The 22,528-nt window shown below is 41.6% G+C and overlaps 1 protein-coding gene across 1 annotated transcript in view; it reads right to left on the bottom strand.

Annotated features, from left to right (window-relative positions):
• The window catches only part of LOC142158595 (cytosolic phospholipase A2 gamma-like), an 82,001-nt gene extending 60,086 nt beyond the window's left edge, over positions 1-21,915 (bottom strand). The window contains exons 1-4 of the mRNA XM_075212703.1: positions 21,791-21,915; positions 21,022-21,195; positions 20,409-20,451; positions 7,083-7,126 (exon numbers count right to left, since the gene is read on the bottom strand). Coding sequence (XP_075068804.1) covers positions 7,083-7,126; positions 20,409-20,411 — 47 coding nt within the window. The 5' untranslated portion in view covers positions 20,412-20,451; positions 21,022-21,195; positions 21,791-21,915. The remainder of the gene's footprint in view (positions 1-7,082; positions 7,127-20,408; positions 20,452-21,021; positions 21,196-21,790) is intronic.
• Positions 21,916-22,528: the final 613 nt, after the last annotated feature.

The following is a 22,528-nucleotide window of genomic DNA, read 5'->3' as shown; positions in this document are numbered from 1 at the left end:
GGGTGTGCAGCCCGCACACCCGGCATGTGATAGTACCCCCCCTTTAAAGACGGGCACCGCACGTTTATTGCAAGGTTTCAAGGGAAACTTCTTGTGGAATTTAACCAGCAGGTAGGGAGCATGGATGTCGGAGGCGTGCACCCAAGAGCGCTCTTCAGGGCCGAAGCCCTTCCAGTCAACCAAGAATTTCAAACCGCCTTTACAAATTTTTGAGTCCAAGATTTGTTTGAGTTCGAACTCCTCCTCTTGATGGGCCCCTGGAGTGATGGAAGGAGCTACTGATGTAAATCAATTAATTTTCAGAGGTTTTAATAGAGACACATGGAAGGAGTTGACAATACGAAGAGATACCGGTAAACGCAACTTGAAGCAGACTGGGTTAATGATTCCCGAGATACTGTATGGACCAATAAATCGCGGAGCCAATTTCATGCAGGGGACTCTGAGGCGTATATTCTTGGTGGAGAGCCACACCCTATCACCGATCTTGAAGGTGGGAAGAAATCTACGCCTTTTATCTGCAGCCAATTTGTAACGTGTAGAAGTCTTTTTAAGACAAGCTCTTACTTGCGTCCAAATGGAAAGGAATTTGTTGTATAGAGAATTGGCTGCGGGCACCTGGGTGGGTGGGTGCTTGGGGTGCAAATTCAGGAAGAGACGGATGATGTCCATAGACCACCAGGAAAGGGGATTTAGAAGAAGACTCATGGAAGGCGTTGTTATGGGCAAATTCCGCCCATGGTAGAAGATCTACCCAGTTATCCTGGTTGGCGGTAGAAAACATCCTGAGGTAGGTCTCCAAATCCTGGTTCACCCTTTCGGTCTGTCCATTGGATTGAGGATGATATCCAGATGATAAACTCAGATTGATCCCCAATAATTTGCAGAGAGCTCAGCAGAATTTGGAAACAAATTGCACACCTCGATCTGAGACTATGTCGAGTGGACAGCCATGTAGGCGGAATATTTCCTTGACAAAGTGGGATGCCAGGACTGGAGAGGATGGAAGACCCGGAAGTGCCGTGAAATGGGCCATTTTAGAAAATCGATCTACTACCACCCATATGACGGTGCAATTCTTACTAGGTGGGAGATCGGTAATAAAATCCATACTTATATGGGTCCATGGTTCATGAGGTATGGGCAATGGACGTAGTAAACCAGCGGGAGACTGATGAGTGGACTTATTCTGAGAACAAACGCTACAGGCGGAGACAAAGTCCTTAACGTCAGTGTGAGGACTGGGCCACCAGTAGTTTCTGGATATCAATTCAATGGTCTTGCGGGTACCAGTATGTCCAGTGAAAATGGTAGAGTGATAATGTTTCAGCAGTCTATGGCGAAGATTAGGAGAGACAAAACTTCTCCCCCGTGGGGGTTTAGAGGGTTTAAGCTGAGTAGCTAAAACTAGGCATTTAGGGTCCAGAATGGGATGGACAGGATCCTCCTCCGTGACTTCATGAGTAGAAAAAGCACGAGAAAGAGCGTCAGCTCTCTTATTCCTAATGCCAGGTTTAAAAGTAATGCGAAGTTCGAAGCGAGAAAAGAATAAAGACCAGCGTGCTTGTCTGGGGTTTAAGCGCTACGCGGTTTGGAATTAGAGCAAGTTTTTATGGTCCGTGAAGATAGTCACTGGATGTAGTGCTCCCTCAAGGAGATATCGCCATTCCGTTAGTGCTGCTTTGATTGCCAACAATTCCTTATCCTCTATGGTGTAGTTCCTCTCAGCAGGGAGGAATTTTCTAGAGAAAAAGGCACACGGATGGAATTGGTTCAGACGAGATTTCTGTGAAAGGACGACCCCGATGCCCATATTGGAGGCATCAATCTCCAGAAAGAACGGAGAGGAAACATCCGGTTGTTGGAGGATAGGTGCAGAGACGAAAGCTTTTTTCAAGAAGTCAAAGGCCTCGATCGCAGCTGAAGACCAGGATTTAGAGTTGGAACCCTTTCGAGTTAGAGCCACAATAGGTGCCACGATGGTAGAGTAGCCCTGGATGAAGCGCCTATAGTAGTTGGCGAATCCGAGGAAACGTTGAATAGGTTTCAGCCCAAGGGGAAGAGGCCATTCTAAAATTGCTTTGACTTTATCTGGGTCCATTTGTAATCCGGATCCAGAGACGATGTAACCCAGAAACGGCATCTGAGGGAGCTCGAAGAAGCACTTCTCCAGTTTGCAAAAGAGTTGATGACGTCGTAATCTGGAAAGAACTTCCTTCACATGCTTACGGTGAGAGGTGATGTCAAGAGAGAAAAACAAAATATCGTCTAGATATACCACGACACAGAGGTAGAGAAGATTTCTAAATATCTCGTTGATAAAACTCTGAAACACGGAGGGGGCGTTGCACAGCCCAAAGGGCATTACAAGATATTTGTAATGCCTATCGCGGGTATTAAAAGCCGTCTTACATTCGTCTCCTGCTCTGATCCTGATGAGATTATAAGCGCCCCGCAGATCTAGCTTGGTGAAGATCTTAGCTCCTTTGATGCGATCAAACAGTTCGGTGATAAGCGGAATGGGGTATCGGTTTTTGACTGTAATGGCATTTAACCCACGGTAATCGATGCAAGGTCTTAACGATCCATCTTTTTTCTTAACAAAGAAAAACCCTGCTCCCGCCGGTGATGAGGAGGGTCGGATAAAGCCTCGGGAGAGGTTTTCTTTAACATATTCTGACATAGAAGAGGTCTCAGGTATGGAGAGTGGATACACTCGACCTCGAGGAGGTATTTTGCCCGACTGCAGTTCAATAGGACAGTCCCACGAGCGATGAGGCGGCAGATGCTCAGAGCGAAGCTTGTCAAAAACGTCTAAAAAGGAATGATATTGCTTGGGCAAAATGGAGACTTTGGTATTAGAGGAAGTAGAAATGGAGCCAATAGGTTGGACCGGAGTCAAACATTTCAGGCGACAAGTAGGGCCCCAAGACAGAATCTGCGAGGTGGACCAGTCAAGTTGAGGGGAGTGCTGCTGAAGCCAATGTAGACCCAGGATGATGGGAGTAGTAGTAGACGGCAGCACGTGAAAGGTAATTATTTCTTGATGTTATGCTCCTATTTGAAGGACGATGGGTTTGGTCCGGGTTTTCACGGTACCATTAGCTATATGGGAGCCGTCGATGGCCGTGATGGAAACAGGAATTTCTAATGGTACAGTTGGTATAGAAACCTGCGAAATTAAAGAGAAAGAGATAAAATTTCCAGCTGCTCCAGAGTCCAGCATAGCAGAAGTGTGAATGGGACCACAGGGAACGTGAAATGTAATAGGGAAGGAGCAGACATTAGGAACACCAAAGGAGGGAGAGGTTTTGGAAAGCCTTAATCTGACCTCTCCGGAGCAGGTTAGGGTCTGGCATTTCCCGACCTCTTGGGGCAGGCATTCAGTAGATGATCCGGATCCGCACAATAAAGGCACAACTTATTCCTTAATCTTCTATCACGTTCCTCTGGAGTTAATCGAGAGCGCCCGATTTGCATGGGTTCCTCCATTGTTACTGGATGAGTGAACCGAGGTGCGAGTCTGGCGGAACTACGCCGAGAGGAATCCTTCTCTGAAGATCTTTCGCGGAAATGTAGATCCACACGGTTACATAGTGAGATCATGGCATTTAAAGTAGTGGGGAGTTCTTGAGAAGCCAACGCGTCCTTGATTTTGTCAGATAGCCCCTGCCAGAAGGTGGCTACTAATGCTTCGTTGTTCCACCGTAACTCTGACGACAATGTTTGAAATTGAATATCATACTGGGCCACTGAGCGAGATCCTTGACGCAGGCGAAGAATACTAGATGCTGCAGAAGTAACCCTTCCTGGTTCGTCAAAAATCCTGCGAAAAGCGGCAATGAAGACAGCACTGTCCGCCAGGATCGGGTCATCAAGTTCCCAGAGAGGTGAGGCCCAGGCTAAAGCTTGACCAGAGAGCAAGGATATTAGGTATGCTACTTTTGAGCGCTGGGTAGGAAAATTCTGTGGTTGGAGTTCAAATTGTATTGAACACTGGTTCAAGAATCCACGGCAGGTGGCAGGATCTCCATCAAATTTGGAAGGAGTTGGAATCCGAAGAGACGAATTGGAAGCAGCTGTGGGAACAGGTGCCGGTGAGCTGGCCGCTTGAACAGGTGGTGATGTTTGTAGTGAGTAAAAACAAACAGCAAGACTCTGGAAGCCCTGTAATAGCTGTTGTTGGACCAAATCTTGTTGCTCTACCCGGTCGAGCAAGTGCTGAAGTATATCCTCAGCAGAGGGTTGCACGTTAGATTCTGTCATATTAATGACAACGTTATTTGGCCTGTTCTTACTGTCACGGTTCCTACGAAGAGACTCGGCAGATGTACCGTAGTAAGAGTGGTAATTATAATAAGTAAAGGCAAAGAAGATGATGCAGTTCGGTGTAACTCTGCAGACCACTATGTGGTGTTAAGTTCAGTAGAATGAGCGTCAGCTCTGTAGACAAACGTAGGGACGATGTCCGAGGATGAGCATCAGCTCTGCAGACCACTATGTGGCGGAGAGTCCAGTAGAATGAGCGTTAGCTCTGCAGACCACTATGTGGTAAAAAGTTCAGTAGAATGAGCGTCAGCTCTGTAGTCAAATGTAGAGACGATGTCCAGAGATGAGCGTCAGCTCTGCAGACTAGGATGGAAGAGATTAGCTGGAAGCTAACAGGAAGCCACTTCTATCACCAGGAGGTGACTCAAAGAACAGGCACTGTAGGTAATGAGGAAGTGCCTTTTAAACTAAGCGCCATTAGAATCCACCAATGAGAGGAGAGTAGAAGTTTTAAAGAAGCTGTCAGGTCTGCGCATGCGCAGATCCGAATCCAAGATGGCGGCGCCCAGGATGGAGCGGAGCGCCGGAGCCAGGTAAGTCTGCCGGGTGTCGGGTGTGCTGCCCGCTCACCCGGCGTGTGATACCTGGTATCCCGTGCTGTTTGCTTCTCAGCTTACCCTGGTAACTTGCTATCCACTATCCATTCCTATTCTGGTCTCTCCTTGTTGACTATAACATCTTCTCCTGTTCCGTATGGTACCCATCCGGAGGACTTTGACCTGTGGGGTGAAACAGCGATGCACATGCCTCTATGCAGTGGTCTCTGACGAAAACCTACATCTCGTCAGACTCTGTGCAAGCAGACTGCAAAGAGTCCAAACTGTCCCTGTGAATTCTGTGAATGCTGTTAGTCAGCAGCAACCTGTTCTCAGACATTGCCCACAATATAAGCTTACTACCTGCATATATTAATGTACTATAATAGTGTTAAGTAAATTAACTGCATAAGTTTGTTAAACTGCCTATCTGTTGCAGTCAGTATCAAATGTGAGCAACTGTATATACATATATCATCTGTTACAACAAGTTCTGAAATAAGTCTAAAACTTTCTTGTAGTTTAACATCTACCACCAATGCCACTTACACCTATTACATATAACAGCACAAGTGCCCTGTTAATACGTTTTTGCCAATAGAGATGACATGTCCCACTTTGATTTAATCTGTGGCAATGATTATGCCTGTATCTCAAACTGCAGGTGAATCTTGGTCTTTGGGGTTGTCATCAAAACTCAAGGGTGCAGCAATTTTAAGCTCCTGCACAAAGATGGGTGCAACCATTTCTTGCTCCAAGACAAAAATCTGAGATTCTGTCCTAGCAGGCAACAGTTTCAAAGACTGCTTCATGTATCTCTCTATGATGTTGCAAAGTGTCACACCGCTGCTCTACCTAAACATGGTCCATACTAAGGCACAGGCAAAAATGTCACACTGCTTATTGCTGCCAAGGGTAGGTCACTTGACTGGTGAAGCTATCTGAGACACTACACAACCAGACAAACCACCTAGTCCTGAGAGGAAAGGTCATGAGGGTGAAGCTGAAGTCGATGGGTGGAAAAGGTAGACTCGCGAGGGACAAAGATGAAATTTTTGAAGCACCAACAAGGAAATGCAAATCAAAACTTTGCTTGTGCTTGATTGGAATGAGGGCTTTATATAGGCTGCATACAGGTGAGGTCTCTTAGTCCTGATTGTCTTGATCTTTAGTAGAATTGCTGAGTGTCTAGTAAGTGTTATATAAGAGTATTGCATCATCTAGTATGCTTTTGTTGTGTAAGTTAATAATGCTGCAGTTGTCAGTGTTGAGGGTGCACTGTCACCTGTCTTTCATAGCTGGTTTTACTAACATTCCTCTTGAGCTTAAGGTGTTCTTGGTGGAGAATGTAGCTCTCCCTAATATACTGCAGAGCCTTGGGGGTAGATTTATCAAACCTGATAAAATTGAAGTATATGTGTTGTCCATAGCAACCAGTCAGATTCTAGTTATTATTTTATTAAAAAAACACACTAGATAAACACTAGAGTCTAATTGGTAGCTGTGGGCAACACCTCCACTTTTTGTTTTTAAAAAGTTGGATAAATCTACCTCTTAGATTGTTGATGAAAGACAAATGATTGTGTATGGAGGGCACAGTGTCTAGGACAAAATTATAGAACTGCATGCATGTGGGCTAGATGGGGCCCTACAAAGCTTTGTTGTGCTCCCATCTTCCATGTAAGCTCCATAGACTAAGTTGGATGACATTTTTTTAATCAGTATTTGGTCAATAAACACAGTTATAACAGACAGCTTTCCTTCTACATAGAAATACTTGGACAGCACTAATGTAGTGATTATATTACAGTGTGTGGGGTAGAATTCTAACGAAAGCTGATCTTGTTCCTTGGATGAGCAGTTGTTTGTACATGTTCAATGTGGGATGTGTGTTATATGATAATTCTTTGATAGCTCTGAGCTATCTACTGACTTCCTATTAACACTGTATTGGACATCAAGCCAAGATTTGAATATTCTTACTTATGACATTTTCCAAATAGTTACACATACAAAAATATATAAAAAGTACAATAATAATTAGGAGAAATGGCTAAAGCAATGCTTGCTAATACCCAGCAAAAAGCAAATCAAAACAAATAAATTACCCCATCAAAGAAAAAAAAGAGCATGATTATTTGTAAGACTTCTGTATTGAGTGCTGCATACTGTATTATCCAAATAAACTAATGAATATAATATCCAACTCATACTTACTCAGAAGGATGAGATGCCTCATATGGGATGTTGATTTCTTTGTCCTGGAAAATAAGTGACAAACTTAGTGTTTACTACTATGGTAAGTAGTAAGTACTGTGTTAATTAGACATAACAATTTTTCAAATCTGTTCAGTGGAAAATGTGCCTTATTCTGCATGTGGCACCAGAACTTCCCATCTTTCTCTGGCATAATTTGACCATAAGGGTATTGCACTACCATGTTTACTTTTACCCATAATTCTCACTTGTTGTAACCCTATCATACTACAGAACACAATAAATGAAAACCATCATTGTCCCAGACCTGCAAAATTTACAGACAAATGGGTAAATTTATCAATCTGCGAGTTTGAAAAAGTGGAAATGTTGCCTATAGCATCCAATCAGTTTCTATTTATCATTTATTTAGTACATTCTATAGAATGACAGCTAGAGTCTGATGGGTTGCTATAGGCAATATGTCGACTTTTACAAACCCGCAGCTTGATAAATGTACGCCAAAGAGTTGGAGTAAAAATCTGGGATGCAAAAATTAACTTTGTTGCTCAAATGCGGTAAAAAACAATGTAAGTTTGAGTAAAGCACAACATCACTTGTGGCCCCCTACGCCTGGAAAGGTGGATCAAGGGCATGCAAGAACAAATTGTTGATAGTAAGAACATGCACACATAAGTTAGGAAGCATAAACTAGAAAAACTGTGGTGTAAAATTGCTGATAATGCTGTGTCGAAGTCAAATAATTGGATATGGTCATTTCAAATTATTATCTATCAATCTGATTGTCTATGTCTGAAATTATGTGAATAGCACGCTACGGCATGGAGGAGTGTAATTAACCATAACGCGTGCGTACACTTATACACACATTTACACGAACACATACACTTGTAATTGGTTCATTGTCACTCACCGGACTGTGAGTGCTACTTCTCGTGTGTTTAGGAACTGTGGCCGTCCGCCATCCTGAGGGTCTGCGCATGTGCAGCCCTTTCTAGCCTTCAGTATCTGCTGCTTTTCATTAATTAGCTGATCAGGCAACACTCCCTATTTAAAGCACCTGAGGTCAATACCTCGTTGCCTGTTCTTGGAGTCTCATTCCCATGAGCCTCTGAAGGTGTTCCTGTGTTTCCTCGTGTATTCAGCTCCTGTTATTTCATTGTGGTTTCCAGACCACTTCAACTCTCCTGTGTTCATCGTGTCTACAACAGCTGATTCCTATCCGCTGCCTCCGTTGTTTCTACAGAGTTCCTACTCACTTCAACTCTCCTGTGTTCATCGTGTCTACAACAGCTGATTCCTATCTGCTGCCTCCGTTGTTTCTACAGAGTTCCTACTCACTTCAACTCTCCTGTGTTCATCGTGTCTACAACAGCTGATTCCTATCCGCTGCCTCCGTTGTTTCTACAGAGTTCCTACTCACTTCAACTCTCCTGTGTTCATCGTGTCTACAACAGCTGATTCCTATCCGCTGCCTCCGTTGTTTCTACAGAGTTCCTACTCACTTCAACTCTCCTGTGTTCATCGTATCTACAACAGCTGATTCCTATCCGCTGCCTCCGTTGTTTCTACAGAGTTCCTACTCACTTCAACTCTCCTGTGTTCATCGTGTCTGCAACAGCTGATTCTTATCCGCTGCCTCCGTGGTGTCTACAGAGTTCCTTCTCACTTCAACTCTCCTGTGTTCATCGTGTCTGCAACAGCTGATTCCTATCCGCTGCCTCCGTGGTGTCTACAGAGTTCCTGCTCACCTCTACTCCCCGGTGTTCATCGTGTCTGTAGCCAGCTGATTCCTATCCGCTGCCTCCATTGCTTCTACAGAGTTACAGCTCATCTCAACTCTCCTGTGTTCATCGGGTCAGCGCTCCGCTGCTACCATCTCTGCTACTGGAGTTCAGACCGCCTCAACTCTCCCGTGTTCTTCATGTTCCAGCTCCTTTTACTACTGCTTCCAGAGTATTGCCTCGCTCATGCTGATTTACCTGCCGTGCGCTGCACCAACTTGATTACCGCTTCCACCTTCCAGTGGTCTCTCCTCCTGCCGGCCTTCAGCCGTTTAGGTATCCCTGCACATCTCGCTGACAGCCTGCTCTCCTGAACCGCGGTATGCATACTTCTCATTGACTTTGCTCCTGTATTGCATATCTTGCTGGACTGAGTTGTGTTCTCCTCCGGAGTCCTTTATCCACTGAGACTGTCGCTACCATTGACTGTGTTTCCTATTTGCCTGGATTGTTATTGTGACTGTGTATACTTTAGCAGTGCTGCTCTGTTATCATTGTATTGTGATATCATCGTGGGATCAAGTCCTGTGTGCCCGTGTATACTCTGCATAGCATTCATCTCCTCGTGCTCTCCTCACATATATATTTCAGTGGTACAACTTGCTAAATGCAGACCACTGATTCCTGTTCCCTGTGTCACCAGTTTCCAGTATCCTCTCACATAGCAGTGGTACAACTTGCTATCCGCAGACCACTGACTACCCCGTTATCTACCTCCACCTGGATTCCATTCCTTCACCTAGACAGTGGTACAACTTGCTATACGCAGACCGCTGACTTTCACTGCCTTCTCGTTACCTCTGGACATTCCTCCTCACTATAGCAGTGGTACAACTTGCTACACGCAGACCACTGACTACCCTCACGTTTCCTTGTCCATCTAGTTCCTCGTGTACAGTTATACTCATTACCAATGCTGCTAGTCATAGACTTTTCCTGAGCATTCTCTCACCATCTGCTGTTCCTCTGCTACCAGAGTATCCATTACCACCTATATTACTCTGGTAAGTTACCATCGGGTGATTTCCTGGGCAAAGACTCCTAGTGCCCGTGACATTCATATTAAAAATAGTTGCAACACATAGTTATTTATAATGAAATTTATCAGAGTTTATAGTTCAATATTATAATGTTATATACACTTCATTGAGATCTAAGGTTCAGGGTACAGAAACACATATTGTTTAGTATCATTCTAATTCCCTATTTATTCGCAGACGTCCGGTTCTATCAGCTAAGATATTGTTCCTTGCGTATGCAAGTTATGGATTATAGGGAATAAATGATCAGAATTGTATTGTGTGTGTAATGTAAATAGACCAGTTTAAACTAGATTTTGGCGGGAAGATTAGTATGCATCCTTTGAAGAGTTGACCCCCACCCTTGGAGGGCATCGTTTGAACTGGCCAATGACTTGCATTACACTGGACCGTCCTGAAGCCTGAACCTATGGAAACATGCCAAATCATCTGTATTGTTTTCACTGTATCACTGACTGTAGGAGCTCTGGGCCCAGCAGACAATCTTCTCAACCACAGACTTCAGGACTGAATGACTGTACGCTGGATCCAGGGCGCCTGCGTATGTAATCGGCTATACTTATATTATTGAGTTGTTACTCTGCTGCTTCTTGCTATTAAATTGCATTGTGCTTTGGAACCACACAATTGGAAGTGAACAATTGTCATTGGACAGCGACTAGACATACATAACAATTTGGGGGCTTGTGAAGTTGATACTTTGTGCTCCCAGTCCCTGTGTTAGGTTTCCTCACTGAGTACGCTGACAATCGCGTGTTATTGTTCAGGGGTACTAGTCAAGAAGAAGGGAGAGGACGCAGCTTGAGCAATTCGTTCACGGCCAATAAAAATCTCTAGTGGTAGCTGTGTGTTGCAAAGCATTGGTAAAATTCTGTTTCCCCATGAGTGCTAAGCAAACGCTAGAGATGGTGAATGATGTGCTGCCTAAGGAAGGGCCGATTGATTCGGCGAGGTTTCTTATGTTTAAGAAATATGGTGCGTGCGCAACGGTGTACTGTGACAAATGGGTCAAGATGACCAAGGATTGTGTGAGACCCTTTCTCAAGGTTGGTAGTTTTGATTAAGAGGTATTAAGTAATGTTAGAGATAAAGTACGTTTGATTAAATCAACAAAAATGAGAATGAAAACGATGATTGTTTAAAGTTGTGGCAACTGGCAGGGAACACATGGCAAGGCAGTGCGTTCACACTGGAAGGAAGCGTTGCGAAGCGCACATGCACACCGGAAGGAAGTGTTGCGAAGTGAGCGTAATCGTGCCCCCGCCGCCCTATGCGGTTGGGGGAGTAAGTACAGCCGATACTATAAATGAAACAAGCAAATTATATCCTGTTTTAAGTCAGTTTAAAGGTAATGTTTCTGAAAAAGATGATGAGCCCACTGTTATTTCAGCCATTGCCCATGCTATTATCATGCTAGAAGTACAACGCAGACAAGGAAGGGGAGCGGTCCCACAAGCAGGTGCAGCGACTGAAATTGGTGAGAATAGTGGAGGAAGTAATAGGAGGGAGAATATTAATTGTATTGAAACTGTGGTTCCAGCAATTAATCCTGAATGTAGCGATTCGGTTGGTGTTTTTCCTGTTCGCACAATAGCAGTTCCCAATGGGAAAGCGGACAAGGATGGTGTAGTTCCTATATAACATGTAGCAATCGGAGCTACATTCAATTATGTCTGATTTCCCAGATCCTAGGAAAGAGTTGGCTAGGTGTCAGAAATTCATCAAAGACTTAGGTAATGCGCACGAGCCAACCAATAAGGATTGGCGAGTGGTGTTGAGGGGCTGTTTTCCTCCAAATACTGATATACAAAAGTTTATTTATTAAGGATTGTATGTTGGAGGAGGACGGATCCTTAACAGATGATGATAACCAAGAAAATATTAAGTGAATAATCTCACAGCTGGCCATATGTTTTCCAGTGGTAGTGAACTGGAGCAAAATTTTCACTATCAAGCAAAAAGATACTGAAACCGCAACAGATTATTTTGCCAGAGCTCTGTCATCAATGACACATTTCACTGGGATATCTGGCATAAAGGATGATGTGCTTCACAGGGAAGTAGCAGTTACAGTACTAATGGATGGTCTCAAAGAAAGTCTGAAGACCAGGGTACAAACCTCTTTGCCTAACTGGAGAGGCATCACGGTAGATGCACTTAGAGAGTCTGCCGTGGAGCATGATAAAAACATATTTAAGAGGCGCAGAGTGATAGGCTAATGATGGTGAGTATCCAGGCTTTAGAGAGACTGCACACACGACCACAAGCTTACAACACACACAGAAATAGTTATGTGCCAGTGAAATGTTACAACTGTCATAAAGAGGGACACATAATGAAACACTGTAAACAGAAAACATCGAGGACACCTAGAGGTGAATAACATAGATACCCACAAAGAACACACACACACAAGGATTAGAAAATTCACAACAGTTGCCCGCACACATCATAACAGCAAATGCTTTGCGGGAGAGTGATAGCCAGCGCTAGGGATCAGGTAATACCTGTAGTCTACAGCCAGTTAGGTTAACTGAGAGTCTTAGGGAAGATAACAAATAGGAGAGACAGCTGATCTGGATAAATATCTGTTAAATACAACTTTATTGAATAATAATTCTAAAAATGTCTACTAGCGAAATATTAAAAAGTGTATGTGGAAGAGATCCATAGAAAACAAATGTAACTGATAAAATGGACAATGGAATTTGTCCAACCGCGATACTACTCGAGACTAGGTACTGGGCACAGTCAGTTTCAAACATATATGTGTGCCAGAGGAATAGGTAAATAATGTGTAAAATAAACACCCTTCTGGTTGATAATCACCATCGAATTATACCACTGAGTCCCCTAATAGCATAGGACTAGGAGATAATCTAGATACTTCTCTCCCTGTCTACTCACATTGCAGCGCTGGCTGATCACTGATAACTATACTGAATAATAATTCTAAAATTCTACTAGTGAAATATTAAAAAGTGTATGTGGAAGAGATCCATAAAAAACAAATGTAACTGATAAAAAGGACAATGGAATTTGTTCAACCGTGATACTACTTGAGACTAGGTACTGCGCACAGTCAGTTTCAAACATGTATATAAATAATAATGTGTAAAATAAACACCCTTCTGGCTGATAATCACCATCGGATTATACCACTGAGTCCTATAATAGCATAGGACTAGGAGATAATCTAGATACTTCTCTCCCTGTCTACTCACATTGCAGCACTGGCTGATCACTGATAACTATACTGGGACAGCGTGAATGGTGATATATTAGAACACTTGTGTATGACAATCTTAAAACGGCACTTTATATAGAGTGCTATTAATCAATAGTCATCCTCATACTCTTAGTACACTGCCTCCGATAATTCCACACAGTTCCCCCAATAGACTGGTCTAATTAGTAATATGATGAAAGCTGCTCTCTCTAATTAACAAATAGACAGCACTGGCTATTTCCTATAATATTTCAACTGGAGCAGTTTAAAATAACAGCAATATATAATAATATTGTCCTGTCTGGTAAGATTACAAATCTAGATGTTCATAACACTCGTATATGACACTCTGTATAGGGAGTTCTTAACCGGTGTTCATCCTCAGACTCATAATATACTGCTTCCGATAATACCACACTATTCCCCCAAAAGACTGGTCTAAATGGTGATGTAACTGAGACTGTTTTCTCTAGCTAACAGAGAGACAGCGTTAGCTGTTGTCACGGAGGTGACTTTAGTACCTGCAAGTATTGGCTCAGCTACGCAAGGAGGCGCGGAGTCTAACACGCCGCCGGTATTCACCAGGGACCCCCGCAAGGGAGTTTGGACTTCGCGGCGAACGACGTGCAGGTCGCGGCCCTCCCAGGTAGCTACTTGCGAGGTAAGGGCAAATCCGTGGAGGTACAGGCCGAGTCAGAACCAAGCGGGCAGGTAAGGTACAAAATCAGGAAGCAGAGGATAGTCAGCAGGCCGAGGTCAGAACCGAAGTATTAATGCAGGACACAGGGAGAATCCGAAGGCGAGGTCAGGAAGCCGGGTCAATAACAGGAATCAATGGAGAAATGCACAAAGGATGGCAGTAACGCTGGAGGCTAGGAAACTAGTTGCTCTGGCATCCTAGTGATGTCAGAGCAGGATATAAGTAGCAAGAACTGAACCCTCATTGGTGGGCAGTGATTCGGCGGCCAGGAAATCATAGCAGCGCGTCCCGTTGTCATGGCGACGGGCGTAAGGCGACGGGCGTCTAGTAAGGTAGAGTTTCAGATCTAAGTGTTCATATTATAGATTCTGACAATAAATTTGAATAGTAACGAGTAGTAAAGGCGGCGTCCGCCGATGCGCGTTTCGCTATTAACTAGGCAAGACGATATGATGATGGGATTGGCTATTTATAGTGGAGAACCCTCCTGCTAGTTTGACTTCAAACCTAGCAACGTTGTAGCAACCAAAGGTTGCTGTTATTCACTTCCGTCAAGCTCACGATCGCTCTTAAGAAAGCAAGAAGAGACAACGGAGATATTCAATATAGGTAAGTATATGTTACAAAGACCCAACGTATACTAATAAAGACATACACAGCTGGAATTGATGCTGGGTATTTCTTGTTGCTACACAGTAAATAATTATTAGATGTATATGAAAAATGAAAGCAGAGACTTGAATCTTATTTATAAAAGCCCTATTAAGCAATGCCCATTCTGCATAGGTATACAGTACCGATAGTGATAGTGCATATGGTACAGTAAACAATTGTATTAATTATAGGTGGGATACATCTAACTTAACAACCCACAATTACTATGTAACCTCTATTGACAGATAACAAATTTAAATAAGAATAAAAATACTTAAATAAATATTAAAATAAAACAATTATGTATACAAGAATAAACTCATTAGTGTTAAAGATAAAATGTATCATTGCATTACCATTTTAAATACCACTATTATGTACGTCCCTAAGAAGTGGATAGATTAATCTCATCTTATAGTGTTAGATGTGTATCTAAATAGTGTGAAATATAGTGTGTATAGTAAATAAACAATAATTGTGAAATTTAAGTGAATAGAATATCAGTCTAATGACTGATAACAAAAAAATAAAGTGATCAAAATGTGTAAGATGGTCAGTAGACCGATAAGTAGGTGAAAAACTAATACAATAAGATAAAACGTGATGTGAAACTAACTGAAACAAAAAATATTTATTATTTTGATATACCCTCAATAGGGAATACATCTAGCTAATTCAACTAGGTGATAATGGGTCAAGATAACTCATCGGGAAAGCCAGCCAAAGAGGATTGTTACTACCAAGGCCTTTTAAATATAAGTATATAAATTAATTTAAAAATACTGTGTAGTTACTTTGGTCATTAAGACCATGTGGGGTCATGCTACCCATCAAAAATATTTTCTTTGTCTCCCTTCATAATAATTCAGTCTGGATGTCTCCTCCCCTGAGTCCTAAATTTACTTGTTCCATGGTAAATGCTGTCAGAAATGTGGAAACACTTTGATGGTACTTTAAGAAATGTTTGGCCACTACTGTTAATTGTAAATTGGCCTTATCATTGGCAGCTCTCATGATATTGCCAATGTGATCCAGAACTCGTTTTTTATGGGGTCTGCTGGTCATTCCCATGTATTTCAAATCACATTTCAACAAGAAATCCCCAGCATCAATTCCAGCTGTGTATGTCTTTATTAGTATACGTTGGGTCTTTGCAACATATACTTACCTATATTGATTATCTCCGGTGTCTCTTCTTGCTTTCTTAAGAGCGATCGTGAGCTTGACGGAAGTGAATAACAGCAACCTTTGGTTGCTACAACGTTGCTAGGTTTGACGTCAAACTAGCAGGAGGGTTCTCAACTATAAATAGCCAATGCCATCATCATATCGTCTTGCCTAGTTAAAGCTAATAGCGAAACGCACATCGGCGGACGCCGCCTTTACTACTTGTTACTATTCAAATTTATTATCATAATCTATAATATGGACACTTAGGGGCACATTTATCAATATTCACATAAAGTGAAAAGTAGTTTTCAATCCTTATCGCAATGATAAGGATTGAACTACTTCTCACATTTATGTACAGCCCTGCACAGAAACAGCAGTTCCGAAAAACTGCTGTTTCAGTGATAAAAAAAAAACATACTTACCCCCCTCTTCGGAAGCGCTGTCTTCGGGTCTTCTCTTCACTCTTCAATTGCGCATGTCCAGTTCCAAGAACTGGACATGCGCACACAGATCCCCTCTCTGTCTCTGCAACGATAGTTGCAGAGAGAGAGCGCTGAGTGACAGGGAGGGATCATGTGATCCCTCCACACATGCGCTGTCCAGCTCTGCTCTTCGGAGCAGAGCTGACAGCATTAGATTTCTTCAATTCGGATGATGTACGCCAGCTTCAGCTGGCGTACATTAACAAGACAAGTTCCCGAAAAAAATGTTTTTTCGGGACTTGTTAGATTGCCGCCAGGAGCAGTCACCATTCTGTTGAATGGTTACTGCTCCCAAAAACGAAGAGGAATGCAAAGCAGCAGATATCCATGATATCTGCTGCGATGCCCCCTTAATAAATTTGCGGAGGACACTGTGGGACTCTTAATGACCCGTTAAAAGCACTATCGTGCTTTATTAAATATGCCCCTTAGATCTGAAACTCTACCTTACTAGACAGGACAATACTATTATATATTGCCATTAATTGACAGTGCTGTTGAACTACTACAAAGGACAGCTAACACTGTCTCTCTGTTAGCTAGAGAAAACAGTCTCAGTTACATCACCATTTAGACCAGTCTTTTGGGGGAATAGTGTGGTATTATCGGAGGCAGTATATTATGAGTCTGAGGATGACCAACAGTTAACAACTCCCTATACAGAGTGTCATATACAAGTGTTATGAACATCTAGATTTGTAATCTTACCAGACAGGACAATATTATTATATATTGTTGTTATTTTAAACTGCTCCAGTTGAAATATTATAGAGAACAGCCAGTGCTGTCTATTTTGTTAATTAGAGAGAGCAGCTTTCATCATATTACTAATTAGACCAGTCTATTGGGGGAACTGTGTGGCATTATCGGAGACAGTGTACTAAGCGTATGAGTATGACTATTGATTAATAGCACTCTATATAAAGTGCCGTTTTAAGATTGTCATACACAAGTGTTCTAATATATCACCATTCACGCTGTCCCAGTATAGTTATCAGTGATCAGCCAGTGCTGCAATGTGAGTAGACAGGGAGAGAAGTATCTAGATTATCTCCTAGTCCTATGCTATTATAGGACTCAGTGGTATAATCCGATGGTGATTATCAGCCAGAAGGGTGTTTATTTTACACATTATTATTTATATACATGTTTGAAACTGACTGTGCGCAGTACCTAGTCTCAAGTAGTATCACGGTTGAACAAATTCCATTGTCCTTTTTATCAGTTACATTTGTTTTTTATGGATCTCTTCCACATACACTTTTTAATATTTCACTAGTAGAATTTTAGAATTATTATTTAATAAAGTTGTATTTAACAGATATTTATCCAGATCAGCTGTCTCTCCTATTTCCTATTCTATTTGAGTGCCCCATATAATCATTTCTTGTCCTTTCTGTTGAATTTTTTTGTATCAGATATTTGTCAATGATTGGGAGCACCCTTCCCACAGATATACAATATATGCATTTAAATTATAGTAAGATATATATCTGATGAGAAGTATTATGGAATGCCTGGTGCAGTGTTTTTCTCTGGTTTTGTAATACTAGTCTTAGGGAAGAACCTACAGTGACAGTTGATATAGCTGGTATAAACCTTTCTTGTAGATACAGGTGCTGCCAGGTCAGTGATAACTTCTCCTTTAAATCTACAGGTCACTAACAAATCCATTCCAGCTATGGTAGTAACGGGGAGAGTGTTACATTACCCTTTGACTAAACCCGCAGAGGTTATTATCGGGCTTCTGCACACCAAGCATTCATTTCTCTTAGTTGCAGTGGCTCCTACTAACTTACTGGGCAGGGATTTGTTGTGCAAAATGGGATGTGTCATTTACTGTACTCCTGATTGTGTATTCCTAGACATACTAGGAAAGGTTGTACATGAGGTAGAGGACATATTGAACACCCCACAAAGGTTAATGTTACACTCTGCCATTCTAGAACAAAGTCCATCTCAGGTAAATGTAACTGCCGGGTTCCATATGGACCAAAGATGGACAGGACACTGAATTGATGGCAAATGTAGAGTCTGTAATGGTTAATCTGAAAACTGGCAAGCAAGCCCCAAAAATCCGACAGTACCCATTAAAACCGGAGGTGGAACTAGAGGTGTATCTGTTATTGAGAGGCTGCTGCAACAAGAGATCTTAATTTGTTCGTCCAGCACAGCCAATAGTCTCATTTTCCCTGTGAAGAAGAGGGGGGGAGGGGCTATAGATTAGTCCGGGTTTTAAGGGGAGTTGGCAAAGTTGTCGAGAGCCAATTTCCCATAGTGCCCAATCCAGCTGTCATCCTCATGCAGATTCCACCATCTGCCAGTTATTTCACTGTCATTGATCTGTGTTCTGCCTTTTTCTCAGTCCCACTTCACCCTGACTGTCAATATCTTTTTGCATACTCCTACAGGGGGGTGCAATATACATGGACAAGACTGCCCCAGGGGTTCATTGACAGACCTATTTTCTCCCAAACCTTACATGACTGCTTGCAATCCTTCCAACCAAGCAAAGTTTCTGTTCTAATTCAATATGTGGACGATTTGTTATTGTGCTCTGATTCGTTTATGTCATGTCTACATGATACTAAATTGTTGTTGCTTCATCTTTCACAAACAGGGCACAAGGTTGCAAAGGACAAGTTACAGTCATGTCAGACTAAGGTTAAATACTTGGGACACTGTCTCACCCAGGGGCTAAGACACTTGACAATGTGCAGAATCCAGACAATACAACATGACTCTGCCACAGAACCAACAGCAAATCTGTTCCTTCTTAGGGATGTGTGAATATTGTAGATTCTGAATCCCGGGTTTTCTATTCTGGTGTTACCATTGCAGGAGTAGGAGTTAGTCTCATCCTCAAAACCTGAGCGTGTTGCACAGGGCCGCCTTCAGAAAAAATCGGGCCCAGTACGGGCCCCCGTGCCACCCGGGCCCCGTCCCCATGAGCAGGCCCCCCCCCCCCATGAGCAACACATACTTACTTGGGGCCCGCCGCTGGTCTCCGCTATTCTGTCTTCAGCCTGGCTGTCACCGTGGCAGCCAGGCACCAGGATCCGATCTCAGGGGTGGAGGAATCATTCCCCCTGCGATCATGTGATCTGTCACAGGCAGCCCGGGCCCGGTACAACAGTACCCCCCGTACCCCCCTGATGGCGGCCCTGGTGTTGCACACACAGAGGAGTCAGAGCAGGCATTCTTTAATCTGAAAGATAGTCTGAATAGAGCACCTGCCTTGGGAATACCTGATTATGAAAAGCCTTTTGAGTTATACTGTATGGAAGCTGATGGTCGTGCAGCAGGTGTCCTGACGCAAAAACATGGTGACGATAGCAGACCGGTAGTATACTACAGTGCACAATTGGACACTGTGGCAAGATCACTCCCAACGTGTTTAAGAAGTGTAGCAGCAACTGTTCTTCTGGTAAGTGTATTTGATTGGAAACCCCAGAAATTCCAATGCTAAGACATGCTGCCTTGAAAACAAGGTGGTTTTGAAGGATAGAGGATGTTTTCAGTTCTTCTGTGACAGCATAAGTAAATAAAACATTCTGTAACACCTTTGCATAAATCACCAAGTATCATAGCTTCGGTAATGCATGCTAGCAGTGTACGCTTATTTTGAAAATGGTGCTAACTGCTAAGGTGTTGTGTTCTGTTAATAACATGTATTTTATACTGCACAATTAAATGCAATTGGTGTTGTGAGTCGTTTTGTGACTTTGTACCAAGCCTTATTGCAAGACATAATGGGTGTTCAGAAACATCATATAATATGATGGACAAAAATAATAAGAACTTGTGCAAATAGTATTTTTTACAATAGTGGCATCTGTGGCACATTTTCTTTATATTAAGGGACAATCCTCTAGACAGTAGGGCTTATTTAGTCAGTAACATGATGCAATGTGCACAAATATCAGCTATAGAAACTACTCTGAATAAAGCTATATTTTCTAGCACAGGATATAAAATAAAGGATACCATATGTTTGCAATGGGTTACAACAAATTGTTGAACATTGTACCATGTTTTAAATAAGTACTAGGGGTAAATGTATCAAACTGCGAGTTTGAAAAAACAATCAGTTTCTAGCTATCATTTATTTAGCACATTCTACAAAATGATAGCTAGAACCTGATTGGTTGCTATAGGCAACATCTCCACTTTTCAAACCCACCGTAAAACTCTCAGCTTGATACATTTACCCCCGAATGTGTAATGCTCCATAGTTCCAAATTTAAATGAAAAAGGTACTCACCATTGGAAATAATGATCTACTACTGTTTCACAGAGTTATAGTTCTGTAATGACAAAAAAATAAGTTTTGATTGTAATTACAGTAGAAAGAAATAATCCAAATATGTAAAATCAAGTTACAATACAAATGATCACTATCAGTCCAGCTGTACATAAATGGTATGCTGTAGGCAGTTACAGACATGACAAGTGTTTGGATGAATGATGTGTGTTCACATTGTAAAAGTTATAATGCAGATAGAAGAGATTCTATTTGAACAGGCTTGTATGGTGTGTATGGTGTGTTATCTTGCTAACTTACTATTAGTATTCGGGCTACATTTAAATGTACAATTTGAGCATTGATCAAAAGTATAGCAACGTTATTTGTTAATATTTCTTTGAATGACAACATGGCCACATACAGATCAGACATAGTAATATATTTCACATTTTTATACAAAAAATAATAAGTGGCATCTGTAAAGAAATGCATTACTGTATGTGTTTTCCACGGACTTCTCATTATTTTCAAGCTAAAAATAACCCACAGCGCAATATCCCTTTTAGCACAGTTACTCATGGGATACACATTTCTGATTTCTTGGTTGCACCTCAAAAATGTATGTACTCACCTTCAGCTTCTAGAGCGTGTTCTCAATGCAATTCTCTATATGTTGCTGTCTCCTTTGTGTTCTGTTCTCTGTTCTCATCTTTGTGTGGGAGTATGTTTCGGTAACCCCTAAGGCTGATAGTTGCCTCCTTCCTGCAGTTACATGACCATGATTTGTCCCTGGAATTCTGTGTTTCTGCAAAATGTTCCTATTTTTCAGTATTGACCAAGTAAAATAAAATTCCTAATCGTCTACATGTTAGATGTAATTCTTATCATCTATACTTATTATTTAGGCTTTAAAAATATTTACTTAAAATGCAAAAAAAGTACATAATCATCACATTCAGTAAATATAACATAATGGGAATTGTATTGCTGCACTGTCCAACGAGTCAATATCATGCATAACCTGAATGGATGCACTGGCTTAGCAGGAAAGGGTCCCATGAAAATGTTTAAATTGTTGACAACTATAACAGAGAATGATAGCGTATAGTTCTTTATCTATAATCAGCTGCAATAAGGAGAGTGGTGTTAACTGGAATCAATCAATCAAGAAAATGATTTCAGTTCTTGAAAAAGACTACATTGACAGAGATATAATCATGGAAAATCTGAAAAATAAAACTTAATATCCACAAATCTACTGTGCAGATTCTAAAAACAAAACAAAATATTTTTCAGTTTAGCTATTGTAACATGTAAGCGCTTGTCTATAGACATTAGTAGTTTCTGCTTGCCAGTTCTATTACTCTTGCCATTTGCTTGCCAGTTCTTGTTAACCTTACTGTTGGGTTTTGATCTAGTTCAAGATTACTGCTTCAGTGAAGGGATAACAAAAATAGCCATTAAAAAAATATCCATAGCCACTACTATGGATTGAAGCTTAGGAAATCCATAGCAATGCATATCTGCCAATCATTGAAAATTATATTAATTTCTAAAGTATTATACTAGGAAGAAATGCATTGACAGTCACCACTCCTTTCCAAATTGCTGGATACATCAAAAAAAGAATGGAATGTAGATATACTGGAAATTAAGGACAGTTTGAAGAGAACATACATTTTATAATTTTTTGAGCCAGCTCACTGGCTTGTGGGCATGTGTAAGACTGGCTCTGTGAAATGGTAAGTTAACACTTACTGCTCCTGACTAGTGCAGCTGAGTGACGCTAATCTGCCTTGTGTGATTTTTTTTCTTTTTCATAAATGCAGGTGATAAATGATTTTTCATTTCCGCTTTTCATACTTATAGCCCCACAAAACCTTTTGATATTCTGCAGATGTTTACACAAACATCAGAAAGTATGGAAATGTATATTATTCTAAACAAATACATTTATCTACACACATACATTTCTAAATATTTTGCATACAAACTCACACACACATTATGATTTCTGGCTCAGAGACTCAGTCCATGTGTGTCACCCAAGCAGTGTTTCCACTTTAAAATTACAGATTTCTTGGTTTTGACATGTTTTTTTCTGAAAAATGTGAAATACAAGGTGCATTTTCTAAGGG

The sequence above is a fragment of the Mixophyes fleayi genome, chromosome 1 (genome assembly GCF_038048845.1).
Source record: "Mixophyes fleayi isolate aMixFle1 chromosome 1, aMixFle1.hap1, whole genome shotgun sequence".
In the NCBI taxonomy this organism is placed as follows: Eukaryota; Metazoa; Chordata; class Amphibia; order Anura; family Limnodynastidae; genus Mixophyes; species Mixophyes fleayi.
Note: the sequence above shows the minus strand (reverse complement) of the source record. Positions and strands in the feature narration are given on the sequence as shown.